General features: G+C 33.8%; 1 protein-coding gene across 2 annotated transcripts in view; it reads right to left on the bottom strand.

Annotated features, from left to right (window-relative positions):
* AP3B1 (adaptor related protein complex 3 subunit beta 1) overlaps window positions 1–16,802 on the bottom strand; it is a 154,336-nt gene that overhangs the window by 45,112 nt on the left and 92,422 nt on the right. For both annotated transcript variants that reach the window (XM_041414674.1, XM_041414675.1), the window contains exons 20-22: window positions 16,367–16,541; window positions 8,923–8,995; window positions 7,902–8,008 (exon numbers count right to left, since the gene is read on the bottom strand). In XM_041414674.1, the coding sequence (XP_041270608.1) occupies window positions 7,902–8,008; window positions 8,923–8,995; window positions 16,367–16,541 (355 nt within the window). The remainder of the gene's footprint in view (window positions 1–7,901; window positions 8,009–8,922; window positions 8,996–16,366; window positions 16,542–16,802) is intronic.

The following is a 16,802-nucleotide window of genomic DNA, read 5'->3' as shown; positions in this document are numbered from 1 at the left end:
ATATGGTATGTATACTTGCAAAGTTTTAAATAAACAGTAAACATAAAAATTGTTAAATACCCATAGAAAAAGTGGATCTTTGAACTGAAGGGAAAATAGAAGTGAGCAGACTTTAAAACAGCAATTCAGAACAGGAGTGTCTGAGAAATTTCAGACTACTTCTTTCCATAGAGAAATAATTTTGATAATTTATTTGGGCACAATTATTCACTGCTTCAAATTTAAGAAATTAGAGAGTAGTTTAATGTTTTGATTCAGAACGCTATGTTGTTTTTCCTTTATTACAAAGCTATTTCTGTTTGATATATTTACTTACAAGTCGGGAATTTTAAAGCAAATTCCTAGAAGGGATCAGAACTTTGCGAAGTATTTTTACATTTGCAATCTACACATATATTTGGCACTGCACAAAATGGGACTGTATGAAACCATGTATTACACCAACTTCTAAATTATACCAATTAATGAAATGACAGCATACACATAGTTACAGCAGGATGTTAAAGTCAGAGTGCATCTGATACATATTGATTTATAAATTAGAATTATTTGTCTGGGGTTTAGAATTTCTCATAAATTCTAACAGGAATAATGTAAACAGAAACTTGTCAGTAAGTGTTTTGTAAAATTCCATACATTTTTAAGGTCATTTAAAGGAAGTGTCTAAAATAACTGCAAGAGAATAAGAGAAATAACTCTAATGACAATGTTGAAAGCAGTCATCTATGTGTGCAGCACCTATAGCTGCAACATAAATGTATGCCTGAAGGTTTTCAGTAGAGCACAGTATTAAATTTACCACTATAACAATTGTTGTCACTGTGGCTGGCATACTGTCTTATTAGACACACTAATGATCAACCGTTATTACAACAACAACAAAAAAAACTATGCTGCACAGAGTCTTCATGTTAAAGTACCACAATTAAGAACACAGAAATACAGTTCATTTATTACAGAACCTTTTCAGGAAGTTGGTTTTTTTCTAATTCTTATTGTAATTGCATTGTTCTAATCCTGTATTATAAAGGCAGCTGCTTGCCTATCATTTGTACTTTCCTCGTTAATCCTGACTCAGTGAATTAACCTTTAATTACAGCCGTTAAAATTGAAATGAGCCTCTTGTCTGGCTGGGGCTGCCCCCTTCCAGTGCATGAGACTGATGAAAATTTTTAGGGTCAATGAATATGTCCCATGTCATGTCTGATAGATGCTAAAGATGTGAGGAGGTAAATGTTACCTTAGAAAGATGTGGTTGAAATTTTTAAGAGCTACATTTATTGACAAAATAACAGAAAAATACAGCTTAGGTTACCTCTCTCTTCTGTCTGAGTTAGAGCGTAACACACATACAGACATACTCTGTTTTACACACATTACCACAATATACATTAAAAGAATAACTTATGGAATCATCATAATGCATCACACACGCTTGTTTTTAAACACCTGCCACCAACCCTGTTTACAGCAGCCCTATTTTAAGGAGCACAATAAATGTATTCTTCATGTTGGAAAGAAAAAGAAGCATTATTTTAAACTCTGCCATAAACCTAAGCATCAAATGATATATAAAAAAATTATAAGTTGGATTAGTTTTAAGGACACGACTGAATTTTAATGGAAGGCAAAAAATTATCAAAGATGTCCTCACAGTAACCTATTTAACTGAGATTCTGTTTTGCAATATCCCCACAATTTAATTTCTATCTTATAAATAAGACTTTAATATTGCAATTGCACTTTATTTTGCTATTTTGGCACTTTTATTTTTAAATAAAACATTTGAATGCTGGGTTATTCTTTGTAACTCAAAGATAACAAAACAGCAAAATAGCAATATAGCACTGAATCAAGTTAATCAGTGATGTGGTTATTCAGAATACGATTACATTAATATACAAGTTGATAACTAATTACACATTGTATTTACATAATTTTTATAATTATAAATAGTATCTCATTTATAGTGTATATATATTTGAAGAAAATAAGTTGAAGACTTTGAAGTGCAAATTTTTTTTAAGAATGAATGCATCTAATAAACATGAGATGTGTATTTTTAAGACTTAAACATTATTAAATATCACAAATACTTGTAAATGCATTTTTACAGTTATTATTTTTAAGTAAAGAATAGAGGTGAAATGACAAGCAAGTAGTGTCAAGGCAAGTGATTTTTTTTCTTTCAAGCTAATATTTTTAGAAGTATGTGGAAACAATTTATGAAAAGACAGTATAGCTTTCAAATATCTGATGCTACACATATTCTCTGTAACCAATTTAAGAGCATCCACCTATACAGCAATTTTATAGGAACAAAGGAAAAAAAAAAGTATGTGGGAGTCTTTTTTTCATTTCTTCTTCTTCTAGCTTGGCAGTAGTTAATATCTGCTGATGAGCAGCTACATTCATTTGTAGATTTCCAAGTGCTTTCCCAAGGTGAGTAAGCATCATTATCCTCATTTTTCAAATGGAAAACCAAAAGATTAAGATACTCCCTCCAGATCACACAGCAAGTAGTAAGCCAAAAATAGAACTCATTTTCCATATGTAACACCCAGTTCTGTATCCACTGGACTACACTGCCTTCCCACAAGCATCAGTCACACCTAATCAGCCACACAGCTGAATTTTGGGCGACACTAAGACAAAGTTATTTTTTAACTCCTAAATTTAAGACTATGCCTTTTAACTTGCTTCCCACATACAAACCTTCCTGGGCACCCTACTAACATACACTGTAGAATGTGGTTTCAATTATGCATTATGCCAGTTACAAATCTTGCAGGGCACAACAGGGACTGTTCCACAAGGAAAAAAACCCACCTTCACAAATTAAGCTGTAAACTGTAGAACTACAAAAATATCTCTGCCTAATTTTGTGGTCTGCAGTTGTGGTCAACAACACAAGCAAAGCCATGAACATTCCCAGGAATAGGATACATGCAGACTGTCTTGTGGCACTTTTTCCCTTCACCTCCCCATAGCAAACCTTCCCAATTTCAATCTGTATATTAAAACATGGGCTTCAGAAGTATAATGAAAGGGATAAGATTCCTTACAGGAAGCTAAAAAACAACACGGCAAATGGTAAGCTATAAAAATAATAAAATTCTATCATACACTTGTGTTATCTTAGCACAGAACTACAAAATCTTATGATAAACGAGAAGATGTGGTTAATATGGAAAGCTTATTTAAAAGCATCCTCTTTTGCCAGAGTAAAAAATTTTACAAGCATCCTTAAGAGGGTATGGATATACTTACAGAAATGTAAAACTAATTATTTGAAAAACAATGGTAATTGATCAAAATCTGCATGAGAACAATGGGCAGAAGACCACCATTGCCCACAATCTGCTGCTATCATAAGTGGTTGCAGTATGTCTCTTTCTTGACAATAACAAGTTAATGTTTCTTCTGATGCAGCCATCCGTGAGGTAAGCACTCAGACCAAAGCTTATATGAATGACAAATTTACACAGTTAAAGAATAATTGTTGCTTGCAAAGCTCTGAAAAAATAAATAATGAAGTGCATGCCAATAACCATTTGGAAGATATACTATTTATGTCTCTACTGCATGATTTTGAAAATTCTCAAAACACCTCATGCTAACCTTTCTTGCAAACTGCATACCAGACTACAGCTGTTACATAACCCATCATTGCAGCCTTTGTGTACCCAGTACTTCTAAGCAGAGATGCTTCAAACAGGAAAAAAATATGCTTCAGAGTCAATCTTAAGACTTGTTATAGTGGAATTACAAACAGCCTAAATGGACAAAGCCACCTAAATTATAAGAAAGGCTTCCCCTCTAAAGACTGTGTCAAAAACTTAGAAATAAAATACCATTTAAGGTCTTCTCCTAGTCTGAAAATACTTTAATTAAATATTGAGGGAGTTCATGTTTACTATTTCTCAAGAAATTCTCTAAGTCTGTACTCAATTTAAAATGAAATGTATTTATCACCTGATTTGACAGGTCTGCAGCTTGACCTTGACTTTTGACAAAAGCTAATATTTCTTCTTCATACATCACCACTCCAAAGAAGCTCTTGAAGTGTACATTGGTCAAAAGTTCTTTAGAAGATATGAAACAGAAAACAGGATGATGTGTTCCTCCCTTCCTAAACAGTTTCCCTGGAACGCCACATCGTAGGGAACAATAAAACATACTACTGGTAGCAACACCTATCATGTAAAAACACTGAGTATATTGAATAAAACCTTAGTGAGTAGAACAGTACCACTTCTAAAATTATACCTTGATTCTATATGCAGAATAATTGATAGCAAGTCTGAATTGCTGCAACAAATATTTTTATAAGCACTTCCCCACTAAAACAAGAGTTTTGTCCCCCGTTTGGTAGATGCATTTTTGTGACATTTTCCTAGTCACCCCTGACCTTTTCCCCAGACTATCCTATTGGGGGCAGGGAAACCATTTTCTCTCCTTAAAAACTACCCAACTCAGACCATACAGCCACAAACTTTTTTCCTCATCCAACTTCTTCTCTCACGAGAGCTTACACAGACCTGTCAATTCTCCCTTCCATGAACACTGTTCTGAACCATAACAGGTTTCTTGCTACCAAAGAAATATTTCCTTCTCACTAATTTTATTCATAAAAGCATGTGTCATTTTTACCAGTTAATTATCCTATGCTGTATACTCAGGAGTCTCTACATTTAGGAGATAAATTTTTACTATCTAAAATACTAATGAGAAAAGCACAGGTGGTTTAGCTTTTTTTTTTTTTTTTTTTTTTTTTTAATCAGCTGTGTGACAGGTAGGAACAGATCACTCCCCTCTTCGGCTTCTCTCCATTACTATAGCTCTCCTCTCTCATTCCTCTCACCATTTTTGCTTGAAATATTAACTATTGTAGCAGATTTTAATCCTCCCTGTCCTTAGGTCAGTCATGAGTTTGCTTTCAATTTCTCTTTTTTCACTTTATAACACCCCTTTTGGGGAAAACATTAATTTTCACTGTTTTCAAATAACTGCTTCACACCAACAGCTTGCAGTTTTGTCTTGCCTCCTGGTTTTGATTCACACTGCATCTTCACATGTTTTTCAAAACTGCAAATTATTAATCTGAAACTCAATCAACACCAACTGCAGTTTCCTCAAGCACTTAGTTTTGCCGTCACTTGCCGGCATAGCATGAGAGTCCTCACAGAAGCCTCCAGTGACCTCAGTTACCTGGTTCACTCAAATCTGAAGATGAGCCACACGTACCAAGGCAGAAGAATGCACACAGATTTACTACATTTTGCTTTCAGTTGGAAGAAGGTTATCCATGAATTACAAGAGAATTTTGTTTTTCCTGGAACAAACTATAATACGCATGCATTTATATGAGGGGGAAATGTACTGTATGTAAACATGATGATAAAAACAAATGAGCCACAGGACAAAGCATTAGATTGTGCAGTTTCCATTCAAGAATATTTTGGTTTTGTAAGTTTCCCCATAACTTGTATTTATACTTTGTTGTATTTATACTTTCTTTGTAACACCCAGCAGCTATGAATTTGGAAGTCAAAAGTGTTCTGAAAGCTGTATCCAATCAGTCCTGAATTATTTGAATAATAGACTGCTTGACATATTCCAAGATAACTGGCTGCTACATTTCTTTGATATTAGGGTCATATACTGTACTTATCTATTTTTACTCCATGCTTTCCATTGCTTAGTAATAAATTAATTTCTCACTGTTAGTTTGGCATGTGCCCTACAGTTATATTCACTTTCTCTCCCACTGAAGGAAGAAGTTTTCTAAAGTATATTTAGAATTAGGCATCACAGATTAAATTCAAAATACTATTTGAAGATGCACCGTCCCACATAAAGTCTTAAAAGCCAGTTTAATATTTTTATTTTTAGAAAATTACCTGGTGATGCTGAACATCATGGGATTATAGTTGCACACATGTAAGACTTCTTAAAACATATGGATATAATTTGAAAGAATGAGTTTTAACTTTAGTATTTAATTTCCGTTGCTCCCTGGTGCAGAAAACTCAGCAAACGACCTCAAGTAAATCTGCAACTATCAATGGCAATGAGAGCTGAGCTTAGATCTGCAAACTGAATACAGATCAAAACATAATCACCATCCAGGCAGAAACAATTAAATCTTAGATGATCTGGGTTCTTTCCAGAGCAGAGAGAATGAGGAAATGTTCCAGTTTCTTTGCTGGTTACCAGACCTCAGTAATACTTAGGAGGCAGTTTGCACCGTCATTATACAGAACAACTTCTACTCTTCAGCCTACACCTTCTAGCTCTGTTTATCTAACAGCTCTATTTCTTTGTAGGTGTCTTCAGAAGAATGCGGAGAAGCAGTTTACCAAATGAACAGTGGCAATCATGAGGAAAGCAAGCACAAATATGGGAGTAGAATGTATGCTCATGTACTGCAGACAATGAAAGGAATAAAGACATTGGCAAGCAGGTGCACCTAAGCCTCTGGCATTACAGACTGCTATCTCTAATTTATCCTCAAAAGTGATGATTTTGAAGTAAAGCAAAGACACCAGAGCAATTCTTAAGCTAACCCGAAGCCAGGTAATGACAGCTTGTGTTTCGAGCTCTCAAAGCCATACAGGATGGCAAAGAGGCGAATGTGGTGTGCAATCAAAGAGTAACACCACAGCTGTTGTTAAACACAGACTTGCCACCTTACACTGTACAATGTTCTACAAAATAACATGGAAGAGAACTACTGGCATATTCAGACTGTGTGACACATCAAGGGCTACACATCAGTTGTAGTGACTGCATGTCCACAGATTGTTACTGGCCTGCTTGAAATTTACATTACATGCTAATTTTCCTAGATAAGGCTAATATCCAACAAATTATCTGAATATCTCCCACTTCAACACCAAATCCTGAAGCCTGTGAACAGCAAACTGAATCATAAGCAAAGGTATCCTATTTCTTGAAACAAATCACTCATGTAACTCCTTTACTCAACAAATATTTGGCGTTGCAAACTACTGTTTCCTATATCAGCACAAAGTAGGTTACAGTGAGTATTAAAGTTGCAGCGTAGGCTCTAGACACCAATCTCATTAGAAACAAGGCTAGGCTAAAAAATGCCTGTTTCTCTGGTATTTTGTCTGGTCACATCCATCCATTTTCACAAGGATATGTACCTTATACCACTGCAATTATTATTTAAATTGCAAATTAAAATTGGACACACACAAAATACTAAAGAAAACCCAATTGAAAGAGAACAAACTACTATTCTTTCCCACAATAAAGAATACACTCTACCTCCATGAGTTTGCTAACCCTAATTACACCTATAGTTTTGAGATTCCCTAATGGAAAGTACTACAAAGCACTACCAGAATGAATCATGACACATACTGATACACCACTGATTGTAAATCTATACTCTTTTTATTCACACCCAGGGGCTATGTTTCATATATTTATCAAAAATTACTTCCCAGTAGCAAAATGTCATGATTGGAAGCATGTATGGTAAACCAACAGACTGAGTATTAGCAAATATGTGATGTTCTTGTAGCTTATTTTTGATAGTGTAACAGATCAATTATTTGAAAGACCTCTGTCATTTGGATACTTAATTTCTGAATTAAAGTTTCCCTGAGGCAAAGAAAAAGACAATTTGATAGAAAACGTTAAAAATCCTTGAAGGCATCCATCTCAGACATGCAATATTCATACTTTTCTCCACATTTCAGAATGTAATTACAGATCAAAAAATGCTGCCAGACTTGCATGTAAACCATAATTTCATATAAGACTTTTATAAGTGAAAGAACTCTAAAAAAAACACCTTAATGATGGCCTCAAAATATGTGAAATGCTTAAACTCACATGCACCATCCCACTTTTTAAAGGCTACTTACATCAATGACTGATGAACTCGACAGACTTAATCCCTCTAGGTCTGCTGCTAAACTTGGGGACAAAACAGCTGCTGTAGGAACTGCCACAGGAGTTGTTACAGGACAAACTAGAAGCAAAAAGGCAAGAGATACGTAAATGGAGAAACAATTTAAGATACTGGGAAAGACAGTGATTTTTTTTCATTGCACAAAAAAGTTTCACGTCCTCATCTCAATGTTATATTCTTGCATAAATATTTGATGAACATTGATTGATGAATATATTGACAGTCATATTGATGAATATTTGAAAAATATGTTATATTCTTGTTTCTAAATATAAGATTACTTTTTCAGACATATAGCCCCAATACTCAGAATAAGCAATGAAAATACAAATGCAACTTACACATGAACAGACAGTGTGATTTACTTTGAAAGTATTTTCTCCTCCTTTCCCATTTTTCCTCTATTTTATCCTTCAGTTTGATACATACTATGTAGCACTTTTTCATTTACAGGCTACATGCAAAGTACATATTAATGCAATTCTGATTTGCTGCACCTATAGAAGTAAACTTTAAGAAGGGTACAACAAGCATAGCCAAAAACCAGTGCCAGCTTTATTTTACCCTTCCAAGATTATCATTTCACACTGTTCTTCAGAAATGTGATTTTTAGCATTTTAATATAATACCATAATTGTGTCATAGTTTGCACAGGCGTTGTACTAGTAACATCCATTACTACCTGAGAAAATAAGTCCACTTCAACAAGTCCAGACACATACAAATTCTCAAAGTAGATGTTTTATATGGTGGGAGATTCTAAATTTTGAGAAACTATTTCTCAATTACAAAACAAAATCTTTAAGCACAGTAATAACTGTGCTTAGAAATAACTTGACAGTCTAAGCATTTATTTTGTCAGGAAATTGGTAAAATAAATTAACATAATCAATGTTTCAGACACTTAAATTCATTCAATTAACAGAACTGAATTTATGCCTTGGGAAAAATGAGGCTTTAATCAAGATACTTACAATCATCTAAATCTAAGAGAAACACATCTTGGTTTTTTGGAGTCTTTCTCTCTTGTACTGGTTTTTCTTCTTTCTGTCAAAATAGATGAATATTTCATCTTTCACCATATCAGCAAAAGAAAAGCATTTAGTACTTTTATAAAGCAAGTGCATTTATTTTACTACTTCATAAAGCAAAATGTATCCATTTTCAGGGCGTGGCATCCAGAGAATTCACGTAGAAAGATTTTATATAGTCAAACTGTACCAAAATTGAATTTCTGTAGCCCCTGTATTCATCTAATTTTAATCATTGCTGCTACGGAGAAAACATTTGGTGACAGATTAGATACTTCTGTTGAGACCATAAAAAAAAAATGCTATCTCTTTAAGACAAAAGATTTGTGTACTAACATTTCTGTTTTCATGTGAAAAACAGGTCAAGATCTGTTTAATAAGAAACAGAGTGCTATTTGCACTTATCTAGGAGCACAGAATTCTGTCCAATTATCTACTGGGGTTTACTTAACAGGAAGTTGATTTTTGTCACCAAAATTTTTCAGTTTTAAGCTTGAGATGAGTTCTAAAAGAATTGGCTGTACCTGAACTAAAGACTAGAGAAGTAATAATCCCAGTACCTTGACAAAGTATTTAAAAAAAAATGCTTCAATACTTAAAAAAGTTCAAAACAAATCTCATAAGAGAAAGTGTTGGCCATACCTACAGAGCATGTCTAGACAGTGGTGATTCAGGAAAGAATTCAGTGTGTTACAGCTCAGTGTACACTGCCAGGAGGGCGGTTTAGTATAAAGCACTGATTTTTGGATGTAGCCAGAAACCTGTGTATCAAGGAGTTTTGTCATCATGTTGTTCCTGCCCACTCTAAAGCATCTTTCATTTGTGTCAGCTGAAGAATTTCTTCTACCTTCATTCTTTCTGGCTCACATACCAAGCAGAAGGCTTTGAGATTTTTTTATAAAACATATCAACTGCCTTTAAACCTTAAGACATTGCTCACTACCCAAGTTATTGCAAGTAATTTAAATGTAGTCTTTCCAGCAGTCACACTTTCTAGTTTACCTGTTTCCTCTTAAACAGTACATGACAGCCAAATACATAGAGAAATATTTTACCACTTCTAATAAATTAACAGGTGTAAGTGAATCAGTAAATCTCTTTATGCCCATCTAGTTCATAATTTTTTGAGCATTTCAGACACTCAGGATACAAATTTCTAGAAGAGATTGGAGTGAACTCAGCAGCCAGAACCACTTTCTTTAACCGGTACCATAGAATAAAATGACACCTCTTTTCTCAAGGTGCATTCCCTTTCTTCTGGTCTCTCAGCTTGATAGTTAATTGCAAACAAATTATAATAATGAGTTTATTTTTTTTCAATTTTGCAAGACATTCCGTGGCTCCCTCCAAAAAACATGAATGAAGCTAGCCAATATTGTTGCTATTTGAAGCCATTGATGTTAATGACTACCAGGTTTGACCTCAGCCACGACGACATCCATTATCATGTTCTTCCCATAAATACCACAGCTCAAACAGACAGTAGTCACTTACATGATCCCTACAGATATGCTTCAGGTATTCTGGGAGCAGAAACATCTTGTGGAATGAAAAGAACAGGAGTCACTATTTTAAAAGTTATTTTAACATCATCATACTTTGATGGTCCTTAACACTATGGTATTTTGAGTTTTCTAGTGCTGGTGATTTATCTGAAACCTAAAACTCCCCTGGACAAAGAAAATATTATAAAAAAAGCTTTAAAATGGTGTTGAAGTTATACAATTATATGTTTTGTCCAGAATTAGTGAGGGACCCCTGCAGATCCAAGTTTCTTCAATTCCATTCTGTTCGCAACTACCAGAATTTTCTTTTGAGATGTGTTTATTAACAAGCCACTAAGCTTGTTTTGGCTACTTTTGTTTTAGAACTGTGAAGTAAGGACAAATAGTGTACTTCATAAGGTACATGTTCTACTTGAATTACTCATGCCAGAGACACAATTTTGTAACAATCCTTCTCATGAATTCCAAGCCACTTTATAATATCATTTGGTGAATATTTAGCCCTGAATCTCAGGTTTAGCTGTAATTTCCAGCACCTTTACTATAAATTATGTATCACACCTTTTTCCTGAACTAGAAAACTCTTCAGAAACCAAAACAGACTAAAGGAGAATTCAGTTAAACAAAAGGCAAATATATTAAAAATATCCTCTGAACTCTGAACTGAAATTTCTGAACTCTTTCACCGTCTGTCCCCACTAATCCATAAGACACAGTTCTACCTTCAACTATGATGAAAGTTCAAAGCTACAGCTTTATATTTGCTAAATATTTCCACAGAGATGGGATGTCTCCATTTCTTTTTATTATGCAGCCAATTAAAAGTCTCTAAAAAGAGTGGCTCAAGAGCCGTACAAGGATGAGAATTCTATATGCTTTAATACAAGTTTCTAAAATATTAGGAGTCACTGCCAAATAATCCTTACTGTTTACTGAAGACAACTAAGATGGGCAGCCTAAGTCACAAATAATACCAATAGCATGCTTCAGTTTCCCTCTTCTGTCACAAGTACAAAAAGTACACAAAGCTTGATGTCTACTTCTATAAGGTGAAATCCATCCTTGCACTGATATTACTTTGAATCTACTACATAAAAAATGTTTAAAAATGTGGAAAAAATCCTTCAAGAGAATTTACTTCTTATAGTTCAAAACAAAATAAAATGGTCCTAAAAAAAGGCATAAAAAACCAAATTACTGAACTAATGTATGGCAAGGAAAACTTTCACTGCGCATTTAAGTTTATCTGTTTACTATAAAGAACAAGCAAGTACACAATTCCACTAAACAGAAAACAAAAACTGCACAAACCTAACCTACCATATGGGAAATGTAAAATCAAGGGCTAATCAAATAAAGATAAAGCTAATGTTCAAGTGTCATCATGTCTTATTTCCAACTTCAGTGGAGTACTCAAGAAAATACTGGGCTACTCATATATGTGTTTGGGTGCTATACATACAAAACCCACACAAATATTTTCATGCTTATATGTATTTCTACATATGGGTATGTACATTAATTGTGTGCAATTCTGTAGAAAACACCAAAGAAATCTATTTATATGGGTACTGCCTATAAGAAACATGATTATTTTTAATTTGTTTTTTCCAAGAAAAGAAAATTGATTGGCTATCTATGACCAATAAATAGTCAATGACATCAGATATTTCAATTGAGTAAAAAAAGCTTTGCATTTGAAATCTAGACAATAAAAAGGTTCTGACGTGTCTGACATTTCTCTCTAACACAATTTTTCATATTTTTTTTCTTAAAACTAAGCCTACAATATAAGCCAAACAGTATTCTACCAAGAAAGCCCACTATGGGAAAAGCAGAATACTAAACAAAGAAGTTAAGGTATATTCCATCAAACATTTCTCCATTTGCAATTCATCTTGATAATAGAGATAGAACCTGGTAAATGCATATAGGACTTGAAGCAGGGAGATTTCTCTTGCTCAATGCATAATTCATGTGCTCCGCCTGCAAAGTGTGTAAAATGAGAATTTCACACCGCAGCATGAGCCATGGAGCTGCAGAGAAAAGGCAGATGAAATCATATTCTGCTGTGCGAATTTTATTTCTTATCCTCCCAATATTTATACAAAACCATCACTGACAATCCAAATGCATTGACAGATCACCCACTGTTTCCATTGTGTTAGCACTTGAAAGGAGATCAGGCAGAAAGATAGACAATTTGTTTTTGTATATTTTTTAAATAGTGGATCAGGTTTTTAACAGCTGAGTGACTGTATTATACTTGTAGAAGGAGGTCAACAGTAGCTGATTTTAAAATCCCACTGCAGAGACACCTACTTATACATGCATCATCCTCAAATCTGCATTTTAGCTCTACAGTATTCATGCTTACAGTATAGTATGTATCTGAACACCTCAAATTATCCATATTTCAAAATGATATAAAAGACTGCAGTACAAGAGACCGACTTTTCGATTCACTGCAGCTCAATTACAGTGAACACAACAGCTTTTTCAAAACGATTTGTCAGGAGAAAAAATACTAAACCATTAATAACATACTCAGGAAAATAATCTGAATTTTTTGTAGTGTATTTTAATGCCAGTAAGTGCATGGATGTATACAGAAATTAAGCTACAGTATGAATGTAATAAAACCTTTTTTATTAAGAAAATTTTGTAGAACATGGAAATGGCACCCAACACAATATATAAGGAATGGTAAACATCACCCAAAACATCTGCTATGTAACATTGCTCATAATGTGTGGCAAACTGAGAAACCATAAAAATAGAGCTCACTAACCACAACTTCTTTTCTTATTATGTATTCCAAAAATCTTTTCAGCTTTACTGAAAAGGAAAGCCTAATGAATAATCTCCCATATAGACTGCCCAAATTAAGAACACACTACAGCAGAATAACATAAGCAATGTCTTTTCTAATGACAAACTATCAGAATAAAGCAGGCATTTCTGAGAGCCTGGCAGAGACCATCTGTTTCCTGTCTGATCTGAAAATAAGCCAGGAAGGGAGCAGAAAAAAAAAAGAGTGGCTCTTTTAAAATGTACCTTGACACATAAGAGGTCTATATATAAGACTTTACCTATAATCTTCTTTAAAGTTTGTTAAAAATTGTTTTTTCTTTCCATCTTGGAAGGTGTTATCTAGGTTACCATCAGTTACCTTCATCTATCATTACCGGGCCCAAAACAGGTCTCTATCAAAAAAACCTATTAAGCTAGTTAGCATAGCAATCACCTTTAACAAAAAATACCTGTGTTTCTTTTCCCCCACCCCTTTATCTAGTTACATGTCTAAAAATAAAAAAGTACTAGAAACACCTGAATGCAGGAATCGAACATGGTTTAAGAAGAAACTAACTTCAAGGTTCCAGGGATTAATAACATATACTGACACAGTTCTTCAAGGACATTAAATTAACTGCCCCCTGCTCCTTAACATATGACCATTGATGTTTACAGTTCATCAGCCAAGTCTGTTGCCCATTATTAAATGTGCTAATTTCTAAATGAAAAAGAATTTAAGGAACATTTAGCTTCTGCACAGTGAGCTCTATGCTTTTCAATAATCTCCTCGTTACTTTTCTTGCTGCCATGCGTATAAACACATTGCTATTTGTTTTAATGTCTTTTGTGATGTTTAAAAGCTTTGTAATTTTTCCCTTCTCTCCTTTGACTCTACTCTTATTAACTCTTCTGTCAAGTGTTTAAAAATACTTCTTGTTACTAACACATTTCCTTTTAGGCGCTTCTTAATCAAGTAAGACTTCAGAACTACTGCAATGTTCCTTCTCTTCTCTTAAAATCCAAGGCTTTGACAACTTTCCATTGACTTCAACAATTCAATCACAAGCTTCTTGGACATTCCAGCTCTCATATTCAGTGTATTTGACTTCACACATTCTGCTGTTTTAAAATACAAAAAGCTTCTTTATGCTAGTAGTCCTCACATATCCTGTGAAAGAACCAAAGAGTTTAGAGAACTGTAGTGAAAGAAATTATCAACACGGTGTCAATATCCTGAGAAAAATTGAAAAATGCACCAGAGAGAAGATAGCTTGAGCATGGCTTTGCAGTGCCTGCCCAGAAGTACATAAGAGTATGTGTTACTTTCTGGTGAAAAAATATTGTGATGACGTGAGAAGCTGCAAACTGTTACAACTAATTCATGTCCCATCAAGTATCAAAGCAGTTTATTCTAAGTAGATTTGAGTTGTATTTTTTGTGCTACCATTTTTTTGCAAGATCTAGTCTGGATGCTCTAGAAGAAAAAAGCTTTTGACACAGGTGTGTTACCCAATGTGTTATTCGGGCAGGAAACTGATGAAACCATGGAAACGCATTTCGCTTCTCAGGTAACACAGCCTCACTTCATCTTTTGTTCTACTTGGTTGAAGAAGGGAACAGACTAAAAGTTAAGGTCACAACTGAAGAGCTCTTAGGCACACCTATAAAGTTGCAAACAAAGATCATGCACAATATAACTTCAAGATTTAGAGAAACTGAGAGCCTTGCCTCCTTATTTACAAGAAATACACAACTCAACAGCTCAATTAACTAATGGCCTTACCTCTTAACTGGTTAAAACACACCTATACACCAGCTTCAAATGCTAGAAATGCAACAAAGGATGTCTATTTTGACTATTCTGCCATCTATTCAGAAGTCTGGACTGAAATGGCTTAGCTTAATTTAAAATGTATTAAGAGTTTCACTTAATTTTCAATACCACATATCAGAATTTAAATGGAAACTTCTGAGCTACAATTCTACTCTTCAACTTTTTTTTGTAAATATATAGAAAGAATTGCATAGGAAGTATTTGATAACAGAAAAATAAATCTCAGAAATTCTTTTACTCTTCTTCCTGAACAAATTTGGCAAGAAGTTCCTCATTTATTTATTTTTAAATACAAAGTAGGTGGTTACACAGTAACCAATTAATGCTAATAGCATGAATAGTTAGTTCTATAACACTAGTTTGAGTAATGAACTTTACGGACTTTTTCTTCACTAAGGTAAGCAATTAAATCCTAACTGACACATGAATGGCTCTGCTGCATGTTTTTGCATCTTCACATATTTTGAAACCAATTAAAAAAATGTATTTTAAAGCTAGCTTTCTTAAAACAGGTATGAAAGAGCAAACAGAATTTGAAGTAACAGAACTCTATTCCTATCAAACACAGACAGCAAGTAAAAGTTGATTGCTCATTAGGAATATTAATGCTACTAATCTATATATACATCTCAGTTATAGATTCATTAACTGTACTATTCTCAATTTTAATACAAAATTTTAAAACTAAACTAAGAGTTCTATTAGAACATCTTTAAACACTTAAGAAACAGTGTACTAACATTTGGTTCTTGGTTTTCTTTCATCTCAGACCCAAGTACTACAGCTATACTTTAAGATTCCATTTTAATAAAATAACCATCAATGTGCATGTATTAAGTTTCACCAGTTCAACAATAACCTAAAGATTAAATTAAAAACTAATTAAGTTTATTATAAAAGAATAATAGACTACTAGAAAAAATATTATGTTCTGTCTATCAAAAAAAATTAAATTCTATTATTCTTCTTTATCCATATGGAGTAAAAATAACATAAAACTATAAACTGAAATTTTGTAATTTATATTTTTATAATTCAGGTTGTTATATAAATGCTCTTACTTGCTTAAACCATAAAACTACTTTTGGACTAGTCTTTCTATGAAAAGTAGAAATTTTTTTTTTCATTCAAATACTGGATTGTTTTAGTATGTATAAACTGCTACCCATCTTCATTCCAACAGAAAGAAACATGGATGGATGATTCTCCTATTTTATAGAGGCTTTAAAAAAATGTATTTTACCTTACTAACCTTATTAGAGGTAGCATTTCTAGATTTTCCAGACTCAGAGTCGCTTTTAGAGTCGGATTCTGACTTGGATCCTGAAGAACATTCATCTGATGAAGTGTACTCTGTATCAGACGAGCTGGATGTTCTTCTCTTTTTGGAAATCCCCTCTGCTTTCTTTTTAATATCCTCTGCATCACTACATATATAAATAACATTAAGAGACATGTAAAACCACCACAGGAATCTGCTTGGGCAATATCCTACATCAGCATTTCAAAGTTTCATTAAATGAGTTTTAAGTCATGATTTCTCCACAACAAAAAACTCAGCTATGAACGAAGTAGTTTAAGGCTACACAAAACTGTTCTATTACACTACACAGTACACCATCATATGTAGTCTAAACCAGTGAAACAGCCAAACAAAATGTGAACACATGAAATATTAAAAACATTAT

Source organism: Onychostruthus taczanowskii, unplaced genomic scaffold (assembly GCF_017590055.1).
Source record: "Onychostruthus taczanowskii isolate IOZ18803 unplaced genomic scaffold, ASM1759005v1 scaffold46, whole genome shotgun sequence".
Lineage (NCBI taxonomy): Eukaryota > Metazoa > Chordata > Aves > Passeriformes > Passeridae > Onychostruthus > Onychostruthus taczanowskii.
Note: the sequence above shows the minus strand (reverse complement) of the source record. Positions and strands in the feature narration are given on the sequence as shown.